This window comes from Gavialis gangeticus, unplaced genomic scaffold, assembly GCF_001723915.1.
Source record: "Gavialis gangeticus isolate Ggan-Ray unplaced genomic scaffold, GavGan_comp1, whole genome shotgun sequence".
Taxonomy (NCBI): Eukaryota; Metazoa; Chordata; order Crocodylia; family Gavialidae; genus Gavialis; species Gavialis gangeticus.
Genome location: NW_017729008.1, coordinates 23503462 through 23519598, shown reverse-complemented (window position 1 = coordinate 23519598; position 16137 = coordinate 23503462). Strand labels below are relative to the sequence as shown.

Below are 16137 nucleotides of genomic sequence, written 5' to 3'. Positions count from 1 at the left end.
CTGGGAGTTAACTTGAATCTGGATCCCTGGGATTTGGAACAGAAGTTCATACTACATCTATCCAGATTTATCTTAAACCAGTTTCGACCATTTTGAAAGCAGTTTATGTGCACTGAACATCTGTTGTGTTACAGATTTCAACAGGTTTCTGAGCACTTATACCAGCTTATAATTTCTGTCCCTAGCCAACATGTTTTAATATTAATAAAGCAATTACTGTCGATTATATAAAGCATTTGCTTTTAGCAGTTTAATTGCTGGGCTACACTAGTTGTTATAGTTTGATTTTAATTAACTACATGAAATTTAGATTGTTTCAATTCTACTTTAATTATACTAGATTTTATAAAGAGTTTTTATGAGTGTCTAATTTGTAAATAGGACAAAGTCTGGACTATGTGACCTGTTAAAGTACAGCTATGTCTGGGGAACTTTTCTACTCATACACTGTATTGCTTGGAACCCAGGAAGACTTAAACAGTAAAGAATAGCTTGTGCAGCCTTAAACTGTAAAGAATTAGTGCGAAATAGGCCTGATAGCCTCCTTAAAGACTCCCAAATCTAAGCCTTGCAGTGAAGTGTGCTACAGGTCAAGGTGAATACATCTCACCTTTATTTTTGGCACCTTAGAGACCATTATTGGCTTTTCTGAGTCAATTGTACTATGATGATAACAGATATCCATTTAAATGCCCGAAGTGAGCTGTACAGAAAGAAGTCAGAGGCTTAAATCCTTCTCCATTGTAGCTTTGCCCTTGACTTCAGGGAAGTCACGATTGTATTTGTGGGCTCTTATCCAGCATCATGCTCCTCTTTGGCAACTGTTCCATCTGTATGAACCCCTTATTATTTTAATAGCATGTGGCATAGAGGTAATAGCTTCCTTCCCAGCCTACAAGGAACATAATACAGGATTGGTGGTCATATTTACATGGAGGAGAACAGAAGTGAGTACTAGTCCTAGAGTTTCTTGTAAAACAAAAATGGAAGGGGGGGAGGGGAGGCAAGGGAACAGAAACACAATCTTAGAGTTTTAAGAGATCTTTGAGCAGTCATGGGAACTGTATACTGCAGTTGTCACTGTGACTTTGAGGCTGCCTTGGTTGTCATTCCCCATTTTTGCAGGTTTTAGTGACTGAACCCTTCTTTCATAATGTGTCTGTACCCCTGCTGTAGGAAAAGAAGAATGATATATCACAAGGAAGCCAATGCTGGACATGTCTACACATGCACAGTTACTGAGTAGTAATTTAGGTTACTGTGCAGTAGCTGAAAATTACTGCACAGTACAGGCACGTCTTCATGTGCATGCCCATACAGCATAGTAACCATGGTGACTTACAACAACTTAGATGTAAATTTGCTACATGCATGATGCAGGTAGCAAATTTACGCCTAAGTAGTTACTGCACAGTAAGGCACATGTAGACACCTTAGTGCACAATAACTCTGTGTGTGTGGACTGATTTGGGATTAATTTTAGTCCCAAATTGGTCCAGACGGTGTTACTGTGCTGTAATGCCTGCATGTGTAGACGCTGGCATAAAACCCACTTACCGCGCAATAAGTTACTGCACAGTAAATGCACATGTAGATATGCCCACTGCATTCCAAATGTACAATTAGACCCTGGAATATATAGTAGATTAAGGACAAGAACCTTTATCAGCACACTTGAAAATGTTGTTTTTCTCTGCTTGTAAGAAACTCATCTACTTAAAAGCTACCAAAGGTCTCGGGTTCATAGGAGGTCACTATCTTTGTTATTCTGATTATGTTTTTATGTTTGCTCCATGGGAAAAACTAATTTTTGTTACTTTTCAAATATGCCGCAATGAAACTGCAAAGGTAACAATTTGTGTTAATTGGTAAATAAATACATTTTATTTTACCCTCATAACTGGAAGTGTTTGGTTGCTTGTATGGCCTGTTTAGACTAAATGAGCCTGTTTATTATGTGTCTCTGACTGTCTGTTTAATAATGGTAGAAGGAACGTGGAAACTATTAAAATTTCATGACCAAACCTGGAAGAGATAAAGCGAGAGAGGGAGGTTAATTTTTTTTTCTTGCAGTGCTGGAAATGAGGGCATGACCCAGAGCAATCTCTATTACAAAAATGGAACTATCATTAGTAACAAAGCTATTGAAAATAGCTTCCAGTTTGAACCCTGGGCTGTTGCACTAGAGAACCTGTTTTTGTAATGAGCCTGGCATGCCAGGCAGTGTTTATATAATCCACACTTAATTGGACTGTTTGAAAAAAACCCGAGGCTTTAGAGTCTGGCCGTCAGTTGACAGACACAAGAGTAGAGTTAAGCAATTAGCAGAGTTACCCCATCTGGTGTCCTGCACATTGACACAGCTGGGTATCCCCCCTTGAATGTCTTGATTCTGCTGGGCGTTTTCAAGGAGATTTCATTCTTATTTCTATCTGTGGCAATGAAGAATAGTTGCCAACTTCCCAGGATCAGGCCCCAGGCTAATAGGAGTTGTACCAAAGATCTCAGCTGGAGATCTATCTTTGTATAGCTTATACTTCCTTGTATAATGTTGCCAGGCAGATTTGCTTGACACGTTTGTCGGTGTGGTTTGCAGATATCCTGACAAGGGCTTTGATGATAATTACTGCCGCAATCCTGATGGCAAGCCGAGACCGTGGTGCTACACTCTTGACCCAAACACCCCCTGGGAGTTTTGTGCAATTAAAACGTGTGGTGAGTTAAAGCAAAATTTATTGCTTCCTTTTCCTATCCCCTATCTAGACACATATAATCTAAGTGATATGGGAATATAAACGATTGTGTCCATTCATTATACTTGGTGAATTTTTAAATATAGTATGAAAAAGAGAGTTTTTACAACCTGGTTATAGGTAGCCTGCATAAGACACAAATAGAAGCACATTACTAAGCCCATATTTACTTAAAATATACTAGTATGTGTCTGTCTTATATACAAGAGACATAAAAGAACATTAAGATTGCAAAATCAAGCACTAGAACTAAGATTGCCTGAGCAACCCTAATTAGGTTACCAAGCATCAATTACATGATTGAATAATATTTTTACATGAGACTCTTGCCTTGTTCAGTGCACAGGATGCTTCTTACCCACCTAAGCAACAGTTCTTCAGTGTTGTTTCATCCTCATTGGTCTATGTGTGGTCTCACGCTTTGTTTTACTACACACGGTTCAAACTCTGCTCTGAAGATAGAGTTACTAATTTTGTCTAGGGTTCTTCTGTTGGTGCTGCTCATGAAAGTAGCTGTTTCACAAACATTAACTTACATAATTTCACAATGCCCATGTAAAGTAGAGAGATGGCATCTTCCGTGTTCTATAGGAGGGAACTAAGCGAAGGAAAGTATTTTCTTAAGTTTAACACTATCCATTAATTTCAGGTGCTAGTTTGAGATGACGTTTAACTGAGTATTCACTGTACTTTATATGTTCAAAGAACATCTTTCATTGACTTCAGTTTTGGCTATAAATGTTCAGTACTTGTGCTCTTGTGTGTCACCATTTAGGCACCCAGACGATAACAGATACTTAATTAGCGGATGTATTTGCAAAGCTTGATTTAAGTGGCATGCCTAGAATTCCATGGGAACTCTGTGGCAGAGAAAGGTTCAAGGCTCTCAGGATGGAAACTGTCTTAACATGAAGAATAACTTTCCTCTTCCTAATCTCCTCTGCCTTGTTCACATCTTGCAGTTTTAGCAGCAAATAAAGTAGAATGCTTACAGAAAATACTTTCCTTCTCTATATGATCCTGATTCATTCCCAGAACATGCGTACTTAATGAAGTAAGGCCCTATGAAATAAGTACTCTGCAGTCATATAATTTAAGGCTGTACCTATAAGCAACTTCTGTTGGTTCACTAAGTTCAAAATTTGATATTGAATGTTTATGTTAATTTTGAAACATCTCAGAGTCACCAAACCCTGATATAACCCTACTGGGATCCCTAGCTGTTCACCATCCAGTATTCCTGAATCCAGAAGAGACTTGTCATGAATCCAGACTGGGAAAGGAATTTATTGAATGAGGAATCCTTGTAAAGCTGGAAATGGATGATTTTTCTATTAGCCATGAAACTTATATAAACTTCTATTTCTCAGCATCAAGTACAGGGAACACTTCCAGTTAATGGAATATTTTGAAAAGTTTGGGATTACAACTGTTTTGGACCCCAATCACATTTCAAAAATTGAAATATCCCATAAACTAGAAATGCTGTTTTTAGCCAGATCTCATTATGAGTTCTTTAGAGTTACATAGTTATATGCTGCATCAGAAGACAGTGTGGTTAGTTTTGAAGAGAGAAAGGCCAACTAGTACTCCGTAAAATACCATAAGCTGACCTTCACTCTCTGAATTGCATTTATTTTTTGAGGATTTGATAAAAACAACAACATAAACAACTCTGAACCTTTGAACTTAAGCAAAAATGAACTTTAATTACTGTTTTCTTTTAATTGTCTTTAGTCCACTGCATTTTTTGATTTTGGTCAAGACCAGAAAAAAACCAATGGAAAAAAACAAGCCATTCTTGTGGTATTTCAGTATGGCCAAAATGACAGAGAACTGAAATCTTATGAAAGATATTCTTGCACATCATTACTCTTACCCTCCCAAATTATTAAAGTTTGGATAAAATGTGGAGCCAAATGGTGCAGCTTACACACTGATATGCGGAGCTATGTGGAATATCTGGTATACCATACCTATTTGACCATCTGGTATAGCAACAGAATTTACCCCTCTAGCATTTGGGTACTTATACAAAGCAAATCTCTCAAAGTTTTCACGTTCTTCCTCCTTATTGGTACTGCTGAATAGTTTCCACTTATGCTAGTTTTAAGCAAGCATAACTTTGGCACAAATCAATTTGTACTTATTCTGTATTTATGCAGTGGAGTCCCATTGGCCATGAATAGACATTCAGAAATTTCCACTGGTAGCAACTTTTCTGGGAGAGACGGTGTACAGGTATTCTCTCTTTCCTGCTCTCCATGCTTTCATCAGACTGGGATGATTCAGACCAGGGACATCCACATCTGGGGAATGGCTGCTTTAGGTCTGGGAGGGAACTGGAGCTATGTAGCAAACCCCCCACCCACTTCTCACAGGAAGGCAAAAAACCTCTACAGTCCATTCCCATCTGACCGTCTGGTAAAATTCCTTCTTAACCCTAATGTGGCATTTGGTGTGACCTAGGGTGGAGGGGCCAGACCTTCTAGCCAGGAATGTTAGGGCTTTAGTCCCAGTGGGAGCACCGGTTTACCCAAGTCAAAATCCCTAACCTTGACTGCAGGGCAACACCCAATGTTTTTGAGAAAGGTGAAGTGGCAGGGGAGGGGGAGGAGCAGGCCTAGCCCCGAAGTGGAGGAGAGGTAGGGGGGAAGTGGGCCCAGCCCCAGCCCCAAAGTGGCAGTGGGGGAGGAGAGGGGAGTGGTCCCGGTCCCAAAGCAGCAGGGGAGAGGGTAGGGGGAGCAGGCCCGGCCTAAAAGTGGCAGGGGGGCCAGACACGGGCCTCAGTCTCCACCTCTCCCCACTGCGTTATTCTTGATGGGCAATTTGCTAGTACATATATATGGCTCCAGTTATTATTCATACTGAGCTCATGAGATTGTGCAGAAATAACAATAATTCATCTTAAAATTTCACAAAAATCCATTTTCATGGATTTCATGGATTATTTTTATCGTATGAGGCCTCTTAAACTGGACTTAGTTTAGGGCCTCAGTGCGTCATAATCCGGCACTGCCTGATGTACATCATCAGTCTGGGCAAAGGGCTTGGCCAGAGATGAAGAAATTTAAAAGCGATTCTGCTGCCAACATAACTGAGAATAGTAATTTCAAAATTGGGTAGATTTGTAAATTTATGATGTCCTATGAACGTAGCTTACTTAGTGTATTCAATGGTATTGAGATTGTTTGACACTTGCTCATTTAACTTGCACCTCAAACCACAAATGGAAAGATACTAAATAGCATCTAGTTGCACCTTGTTGTTGTCCCAAATATAAATAGTCATTTATATAGAGTTAGCTTCAAGATTGTAAAGGACTGTGTTTTATTAAAAAAAAAAGAAAAGAAAAAGTATTTAATTTTTATCTGTTATCAGCTAGCTCTCCTTACCACTATGGTCAGTATTTAATAAAATATAAGTGACGACTGTCCGTTGTTTTATACCTAGATATTTTATTTTGGTAGTAGTCATTTTTATTAGTAAAAGAAAAAAAGCAAAAAAGCACTTGGTTATGACTTTTGACTATTTTTCAAGAGCAACTTTTATAAACGCTTATGCTTTGGTATTTCCTGAGCTGATGTGCCAGTGTTTTGAGGAATCACATCTGGCTTTGTTGGTCACGTAAGCTTAAAATCAGTGAAATTCCCTATGTACGTAATCTGACCTATGAAGATCTGTGCTTGGGATCTGTTCCAAACTACAGTAATGATACTCTCATCTCCATGAGTCAAGAAATATCTGAGAGTCCTGAAAAACTGCAATGTTGGTACCAATCCCACTACACATAAGGTTTCACACTGATGTCTCAATACTTTGATGAAACACTTTGGCCTTGTTATTTAAGAGCTGGACTGTCAGCATTGGGCACATATTCCTCCTTTTATCTTCTAACACAATTTTGATTAAGTGTTCAAACAGGGAGCTAAATTTTTATTATAGTGAACTGTAGTGTTCTGGACATCATGTAAGTCATATGTAGAAGGGAGAATATAAGAGAAATACTTCCATAGTACATGAATTCCTTTGATAAATTTCTGATTCTGTTTCCTATCACTGAATGGACAATGATAGAAATAAATAGTATCCTGTAGTGTCCATATTTCCATTATATTACAAGAGGAAAAAGGCATTTTTTTAATGTTACAAACTTGACCATAGCTAAGATGTGGATTTAAGAATGCTTCAGTATTGAAAAGAAACTTGCATTCAAGTTCCTGTTTCAGTACAGGCTTCCCGTGTAGCATTGGGCAAGTCACTCAATGTCAGATCTAACAACAAAAATCTAAAGTTGTGATTCTTATAATCTTGTTGAGTTACCAGCTAACTTCAGAGGCTGGTGACTTTTTGTAGGCTTTTATACCTTCTACTTCGGGACATACACATAAGTATCTCAATCTTGACAGTGCTGAGTAGTTGGGTGCCCTGCTCATTCCTAAACATAACTGGGATCCCAAAAGTACCTTTCCCTCCATATACATCCCTGGAGGAGCATAATCGAAAGGAGTTCTCAGAATATGTCTGACATGCACTGATGGAATTGGGCTCCTTAGCCAAATACAGAGACAGCTGCCATATTCTTTTATGACCTAGTCCAGGGGTTTTCAACTTTTCCATAAGTGTACCCCTGGTGTCCAGATGTGGAGCAGAGAGGGGGAGGGTGGTGCATGGCTAGACACGGGGGGTGGGGGGGCGGCGCGTTGCATGCACCCGGATGTGGAATGGCGGGGGAAGTGGGTGACAGCAGCCACACACAGAGCAATGTCAATGTGGGGTGGTGGATGGTGGTCGCCACATGCAAACTTCCCCTCCCTCTCAGCATCTAGCCGGCTGGGCTGCACCTGTGCGGCCTGAAGAGGGGCACTGGTGCCCTCGTCCTCCCGCACCCCAGCCCTACTCCTGGGTGGAAATGGTGTGGGGTGGTGGCAGTGCTCCATCCCTGCCTGTGCATATCCCCTAGGGCCTTCCCAAGTACCCCCCATTGACACCCCTGACCTAGTCAAAGGAGAGGAAAAGTTATTTGCAGTGTCACCCTTTTATATAAATGCCTATTGGTTAAAGCATTCAGCCGGGTTGTGTTTCTGAGGAGATTCAAGCCCATAACTCTTACTTCATCCCCAGCCTACAAACTATTCTGGGCCAGGTCTGAATATTTTTCAGTCTGTACTTGTCCTGATGAAGCAGTGCCATGGTTCAGGAAGGGAAAGATTTTTTGTGATAGCTTTTATTGGACCAACTCTTGAGAGAGCTGTTGGACAAGCTTTTGGGCATCAAAGGTGCAGAGAGAAGTGATGATTTTTGCCCAATCTGGTCACAGAAAGCAGTTTAAAGCTGGGACCAAGCATAAATGCATGGCTGCAGACAGCTTCAAAAACAGCTGATCAAGTAAAAATCTCACCCCTCATTGCATGCGGTATCAGATAAAGATGTTTCCAAATGTCACATCTTCTGTAATTTGTGTCTGTGGAGCTCCCAGCCTGTCGCCCTTTTCAGAATGGGAGGGGGGTAAGGGAGCAGAGGGAGTTTAGTCTGGGGCTTTGCCCCCACCCCCCTGAGGCGGAGGGGCGGGTGTATTGGAAGCTCCCTGGGGTGTGTGTGGGGGGCTCTAATTCACCCACCCCACTTTTCAGCACCAGCTGGGGAGCCCCAAGAACGAGCCTTCTCTGTTGCCTTTCCCTCCTCCCATTCTGAAAAGAGCGAGCAGTGGCATGGAGCTATGGCCATTGCTGTGGGAACCTGGTTGCAGGCTCCCAGCCTGCAGCTACATTCCCTTTTTCCATGAAACCAACAGTGAACTTCTGTTTGGTCTGGAGTAACGTTGTAACTCAGAACGCTTTGCAGACTACCTTCTGAGTTACAGCTGGGAGTTGCACTTCTGTTTGCATCCCAAGTATCCCTCCTTAGGTGAAGATTTTCACCTGGAGCATAACGGCTACAACAACACCTCCAACCATTCTACAGCAGGGTACAGAAAGGAATTGAAGATTAATTTGAAAAAAAAAAAATTGGCATGACTTGTAGTCTTGTGGTTCAGGCACTCACCTGGAAGAAGTACGGATTTACATTCTTGTGGTAGGACTGTTTATGTCTTTTTCATGAAAATATCATGGGTTAAGAAAATATGAACAGTGTCAGGAGGAAGGACCAGAACTAGGGTCTCTCTCCTTCTATCTGGCAATATGTTCTCATCTCCAAAGAAAGAATGACTGGAGTACTTTGGCAGGTGTCACGTCAGCTAATGCTAAGGCTCAGATCCTAATAGCAGTTCACATGCAACGTGTTGGATGAGTAAATTGGTGAGGGACGTTTTCAGAAAATAAAAGAATATTTATGGAAGTGTTTGAAGGGGCAGAGGAAGGGCACCCGTGCAGTGGCCTCCAAGCACAGAAGGCTTAAGGCCAAGAGTGTAAGGACGAGATGACAGGAGCAATTAGGATTAGAGATAGTTTCAAGATGCAAAAGTTGGATCTGGTATAAGGTTTTAGAACACCAGAATTAATTTGAAAGTTGTTCACATATGTGGGTGAGATTTTGCCTTTAGACAGTTTCAAATTTGGATGGGGAAAAAAGGACAGAATAGCATAGACTTACAAGAACCATTGAAGTAGGAATTAATTTGGATACAATGAGAACTAAAGTGAAGCCAGGATAGAGATTTTGAAGGGATTTTGACAAGTATTTTAGCATTAGTTGGAGAATGGATGCTAGAGACAAGAATTAAGGGGCTGGATCTGAATGAGGGTATAACATGGTAAAAGTTGGCAGGAAAAGAAGATGAATTTTGCTGCTGAACTTGGGATGGACTAAGGAGGATGAGAGGAAGGGGTTGGGAGTCACTTTCTGATTTGCATATTGAGTTCTCAATTTCCTGCTGAAGCAAATCATATGAAAACTAAGTGCCATGCTGTTTAAAGTTAATATTTACTTAAGATAAAGATGTTTATAGAAGTGAGTTAGTGGGAAGAGACTGCTGCTTAATGTTTGATAAAGTGTTGCCTTCCACCTAATGGCATTCTCTGTGTGTATCTGCATAATTTCTTCTAGTATGGTTTTAAATGCAAGATGTAGGATCCTTAGTTAATCTAGACGGGACCAAGTGGCAATGTAAAAAGTGTTTAGATTTAAGGCTTCAGTTCAGTTCGCTATTGAGAGAGAGACATCTCTGAAATGTATGTTTGGATTTTATATATAAATATTCAGTTTGAGGTGTTAAGCTCTAGGTCAAACTGGTGTGCGTGCCTCCTTGTATTGTTCTGAGCCAGCTCTAACATATTCCTTAATTATGCCTCCATGCAATATAGTTGAAAAGTAGCACTTTATGGTTATTCTACTTCTATGCTATTAAGCATGGGGGTTTTTCCTGTTACGTACCCGTGTGTTCTGAGAAATGCAGAAAGCAGCTTGAATAGCTTAAAAAAAGGCAATGTTCACAACGTGGGGAGGAAAAGGATCCTGCCTATACTATAGCTTAGAATTTTTAAATAATTAACAACAGTGTACATTTAATTGTAAAATGTACATTTAATTTTAAAATAATTAACAACAGTGTACATTTAGCCTAGCCAGGTTAGACTAACTTGCAAAGATTGAATCAATTCAGGCTCAGGCCTTTTGAATATCTGTCCCTAGCCTAGATGATGTTGATTGCTGCTTCCACCTATCTCAAAAGTGTTGGGGGAAATGAAATTGAAAAAAGAAGCTTCAGTTCAGTATGTGACGCTTCAGATTATGTCCCTTGTTTGTTTTTACAGCCGTCCATTTGGGATATGTCATTACCATACAAAAGCCGTCCTTTAATAAGCAGTTCATGTAAAGGTATTAAAATGGAATATTTTAAGATAAACAGATGCCTTTGTACCATTTGAACTCTGTGTGTATGATTGTAATGAAGAGTCTGACACAGTTGTCTGAATTAATTGAAGTAATAAAGCCTAAGGAGCTATTCTTGGTTCTTCAACTGTAAAAAATGGCTTCAATTGTATTTAAAAGCAGATAAACGACAAAATGATTTCTTCTAATTTCCAAGTAAAGCACCACACTGGAAATAACAATGACATTTCATTAACAAGCAAGTAGCACTTTGTTATATAACACTCTTTCAAAACATTATAGAGAATTGTACTCCTTCAGCCAGTTCAGCTCTGATCCAGCTCTGATTAAGGCCCTGATCCAACAAGCCACCTAAGCATGTGTATAATCTTATGTCAATGAAACTATTCATGTGATTAAAGTTGCATAGGCTCTTAGTCCTTAATTAAACAAATCACTTAAGAGCTGAACCTGAAAAGCAGCCCGTGCAAGATACTTTGCAGGATTAGGACCGGATGGAGTTGGGTTCCTATATGGTATACATACATAGAAATATTCAGATTTTTGGACTGTGCTCACAGTCCGTTATTATCCACTGCTTTTTATGAAGATTAATTTTAAAGTTGCATGGTCACTAATTTTAAATTTCAATACAAAAGGCAAGGGTTTCTTAGGGTGATATCTTTATTGGACCTGCTTCAGAGTTAGGATAGAGTTAGACAAACTTTTGAAGATATTCTCCTTTTAGGCCTGACCAAAACAAGTCAGACATAGTATAGTCACAGTCATATATTGTGTTTGGTGTGTTCTAGTCAGCCAGGGAGAAAAATGTCTTGCATTCAAAAGCTTGTCTAACTCTATCCCAACTATACAGTTGGTCCTATAAAAGATATCACGATAAGAAAACTTTGCCTGACAGTTTTTGGCTCACCAGAGCTGCATCAGTCTTACACTACCAAATTTCAACAGGTAATTTTTGATGACAAAAGTACCTGTTTGCTTAGTTACTTGGAGAACAGAAATACTAGTAATATATGTGACCAATCAAATGGTTTTTAAAAAGTGCTTCTATTTATGAACGTCAAGTGTATGAAAAGTTTATGATCAATTCACAGGATGAATTTTGAGAAATAATGAAACTGAATTCGTTCAAATGTTGAATAATTCTGAGGAAGCTGCAAGCTGTTTGCAGCTTTTCTACAAGCAGGAAAAAAGATAAGTTCACTGGATAAATGGTTTATTGTGCATAGCTCATTGAGCCCTGCTAATTAATCCTCTCAATGTCCTTGCGATTATTATATAAATTGTATTGTGTAATTATTGTACATTTATATGATATGTGAATTTTGGAGGTGAAACTGTTACAGAGAGATTAGTTCTGCCAAGAACTATACATGTTTTGAGGGACAAAACTGGGTCTGCTAGGTATCCCTTGTTTTATATTCAATACACTAATCTGTATTCTCTATAAATAATGGATGGTTCACTGTTAATTTTGTTGCTCAGGTTGCATTATGTCTGCACTTAAGGCAGGAGCTCAATCTTTTTGTTGTATAAGAAAAAACTCAATGAAATTTCAATCTGTGCCTTTTTGTTTGTTTACATGGGCGAACTGTCTAGTGGATTAGCCATGCTGGAATAGCTATTCAGCCAAACTAATTCCACATTAGTTCTCAAACATGCTTATGCCTAGGGTGACCATAAGGAAAACCAGGGTGTCCAGGACACTGCTTGCCCTCCCTTCCCCTCCATGTCAATTCACAAACTTGTTTTTCAATATTTTCTCTCCTTAGGCAAGCCATAAGAAATGAATCCTATTACTTTCCAAGAGAAAGGTTGATTGGTGCATCTGTTTACATGACAAAGACTGTTTGTGCGCATGTGTGTGTGTGCAGGGAATGGGGGTGTTAAGGCAGCTGTTTACATCTCCCCTTAATGGTTTGCAGAGCTGCCTGGAATCTCATTGCTTTCAGTTGTTTCCCTCCAACATGCTTTTTCTTCATCCAGCCACATCCTTAGCACATTGCCTATGTTAGGCTTTGTGGGGTGAGGGGAGTTCCTGGGAAGAAGACTTATTAGCTACCTTCCATTCCTGCATCTCATTCCTCAGATCCTATTAATTTATAAATAGCAAATTGTATGTCAAAATTTGTGCACACTAAGGATTGTTTGGGACAGGATGGCTTTCTGAGGTTAGGTAATTATTTTGATAACTAACAAACAAGATAAAAATTAGCATTCTTCATAATGACTTAATTCTTCATTCATAATAGTTACCTGGCAGAACAGCTAATGATGGCAAGGATCTGCTACAAAGTAGTAGTTGCTGATTTGTTTTAGCTTTATGATATTGGGCAGTTCAGTGGTTCTTATTTTGTGTGAAATGCTTAAAAATGTAGGTGGTTCCTTCTATCAAACTGTTTAGCTAAGTCTGGAGTAGAACTCTTATCTCCCTTTTGAACAAACATGACTAAGAATACAATTCATTTGCTACATTTGGGATCAGGAAGGAATTTTACCCCACAGTCAGATTGGTGATGGGGAGCATAGTCTCCTCACTTGGATCTTCTGAGTATTTTTAATAACACTTGCAACAGTAGGACATTGACAGTATCCTCATCCCCCTCCTTTACCTGTGGTTGGTTAGAGTGTCCTTGGTGTTCTGGGGGAATGCATTGACAGGGTTGTGCAGTTTTAGGAACAGGTTAGACAAGCACCTGTATGGGATGGGATGGATTGGGGATGATCATGCTTTGAGCAAGGGATTGGAGTAGATGAACTTTGATGTTTCTTTCTGCTCTACTGTTCTGTGATTCTATGAAAAACTTTCCAAAACTCTGCTTAAACCTGTGGAGGCAATGTATGTCCGAGAGAGTGGGAGAACAGTGGAAGGCTGTAATTAGTTTTCAATAATTTTTAAAAAATATAAATTGTGATATGACCTGAAAGATATAACTGTACATTTCGACAAATATGTGTGTGTGCATGTATATTTTTATTTCCTCTTAAAGTCCTTATAAAATCAATAATAATATTTTTAATATATTGAAACTTGAGGTCTAGTTATTTGCTGCAAATCTCTGTGACAAATCCAGTACAGAGAATGAATTTCCTAGCTCACAGAATCTTTTATATGCAGGGGACATTGTTCTGTCCTTTGCAATGAGCTTGGGATGCCTAACCTCAGAGCAGTGGGGCTGCTTTTGCAGATGGACTGTGTTGGGAAGGAGAGGCAGGAAATTAATTTGACCAGGAAAAATTGCGGTAAAAACATCAACCAAATAAAAGCAGAAAAGGGAAATGCATAGAGAAATACATGGTACTGCTTTGAATCCTGAAGTTATCATTTGACATGAATGTAATCTTTAATGGAAACAATCTGGAAACAAGGCATACAAAATCCGTCTGTTTTGACACTTAGTTTCCCTAAGATGCATTCCCTTTGCAAGTTAGTGGAGCTAGCTGGAATTAGCAACACAATAAACATGAAAGGTGGTATCAAGCAGACGCATCTATATTATTGTTCTAGTTGCTAGAGCATTCTGAATCAACTCTCATTGCCTGGGATATATTATTAATATGCTTACTCTTTGCAAATAACATCTGATAAGCTAACTGATTCCCAGGATTGTGAACCAATTTGTATTAGCAAATACAAAATAACACTTGAAAAAAATGATTGGAAAAAAAGGTCTTGGATTTTTTTTATGTTTTGAAAACTTCTGTTTGTGTAGAATTTTTAGTTTTATATGACTCAGTAGGTATCTGTTGCAACATCTGGCCCATTGACTTTTCAATTATCAACATCTCATAAGAAATAAAAAGAGCTTTCAAGTGATTTGAATTACTCATTTGAAAAACCACTGTTTCTCTGGATATTGTTCAAGCCAGCCCACACCAGCATAAATGCAGATCCTATCAACATCTGTAAAAAGATCTCGAGTCTGATGAGTTCGTTGGTCTTGAAAATATTTGTCTCTCTATAGAGAATTCTTATCTCAGGTTTCCAGAAGCTAAGGGGACATATTTTTGTGCCTCATAAAGTTAAAGAAAAGGAGTAGTTTAGAGGAAGCTGTAGGACTTTAGCTCATAATAAGAGTTATTGTTTATTAATAAGGTGCTGCTCATTAATTCATTATTGATATTTATGGTGGAGTTTTCTTGGGGGCAGGGGGGAGGAGGAGGGATACATTTTAGGGTCTTAATCCTGAAAAACATATATCCATGTGCTTAACATTATACACATTGGGGATCTCTTTTGACTTTTACAGAAGTTAAAGTAATGTGTAAATATTTGCAGGATTGGGAGTATAGTAATTAAGAATATTACTCAGACACTGACTGTTGTAGGGTCAAACAGGTACCTCACTGAACAGCATGGTTTGTAGAAATTCTTATACTCCAGACCCTAATCCTGTGAGAAGGATGTGCCAGCATAAAACCCTGGCACTCGCACCAATATTTTAATTGGCTTTGTAAATGCTGAGATCAGCAATTCATTATTTTTAGAGTTGTTAGACTTCATCATTATTGTTAATTTCAGCAGAGGGCCAGAACTTGAGTAGCCACAGGTTAGAGATGACAAGTCACTCTCACAACAGTGGGCTTGATCCTGAAGAACTAAACAAGAAAACTGCAGTTTTTCTCTTCCTTTCTAGCTCAGAGCATTGTGAATAGCACTGATGCAGCAGTTGAAACAATGGAGTGCATCAAGGGGCAAGGTGAGGGCTACCGAGGTACTGTGAATAACATATGGAGTGGCATCCAGTGTCAGCGCTGGGACTCCCAGTTTCCTCACCAGCACAACATCACTCCAGAAAACTTCAAGTGCAAGTGAGTAGAGACATGCAAGTGTCACAGATCACAGGACAGGGATTAGTTCCCTGTAATTTAGAGATTTGTGTTGTCAAAGAGCATTTAAAGAAAGGTTATTACTTTTTAATATATCATCATTGCTATTACTCGGCATTCTGACACATTCATTATTGTTCTTAAGGCAGAGAACTGCTAGAACATTAAAGGATTGTACGAAAACATGTTTATTCTCTTTTTAAAAAAAAAAAGACACAAAAAAAAGAAAGGAAAAAATAACAACAAATTGCTCCCGGACATTGTTTATTTTTGTACATGTAAAACCCTGGTCCTGTAAACATGTGCCCATGAGCTTAATTGCAATCTCATTGACTTCAAAGTTAAGTGCATGTATGTTTGTGGGACTGTGGCCAAATCCCATACATGTTAATAAATTATTACAATTTCTTGGAAGGACAAAGGTAGTTATTCATAGTTTTGATATTTAATGTAGCTGAGTCTTGCTGTGTTCATTTTTTAGACCTAGTCATAATCTCATTGAGAATACTGTACAGGTATAATATTTTATGCAGGGTTTTTTTTTTTAATTTTGCATTCTTTTTGATGTTTTTTTCTCTTTTGTTAATTTTTACATTTCTAGCATGTGTTTTCATCACTCTGTTCCTAAAATAGTCCATTTATCTTAGAATCATAGAATAAATGAGTCAGAAGGGACCTAGTGAGATCATCTAGTCCAACCCCCTGCCATGGGCAGGAAGGA

General features: G+C 39.0%; 1 protein-coding gene across 2 annotated transcripts in view; it reads left to right on the top strand.

The window, feature by feature from the left end:
- HGF (hepatocyte growth factor) overlaps positions 1 to 16137 on the top strand; it is a 77679-nt gene that overhangs the window by 20376 nt on the left and 41166 nt on the right. For both annotated transcript variants that reach the window (XM_019509499.1, XM_019509498.1), the window contains exons 6-7: positions 2597 to 2715; positions 15224 to 15398. In XM_019509499.1, coding sequence (XP_019365044.1) covers positions 2597 to 2715; positions 15224 to 15398 — 294 coding nt within the window. The remainder of the gene's footprint in view (positions 1 to 2596; positions 2716 to 15223; positions 15399 to 16137) is intronic.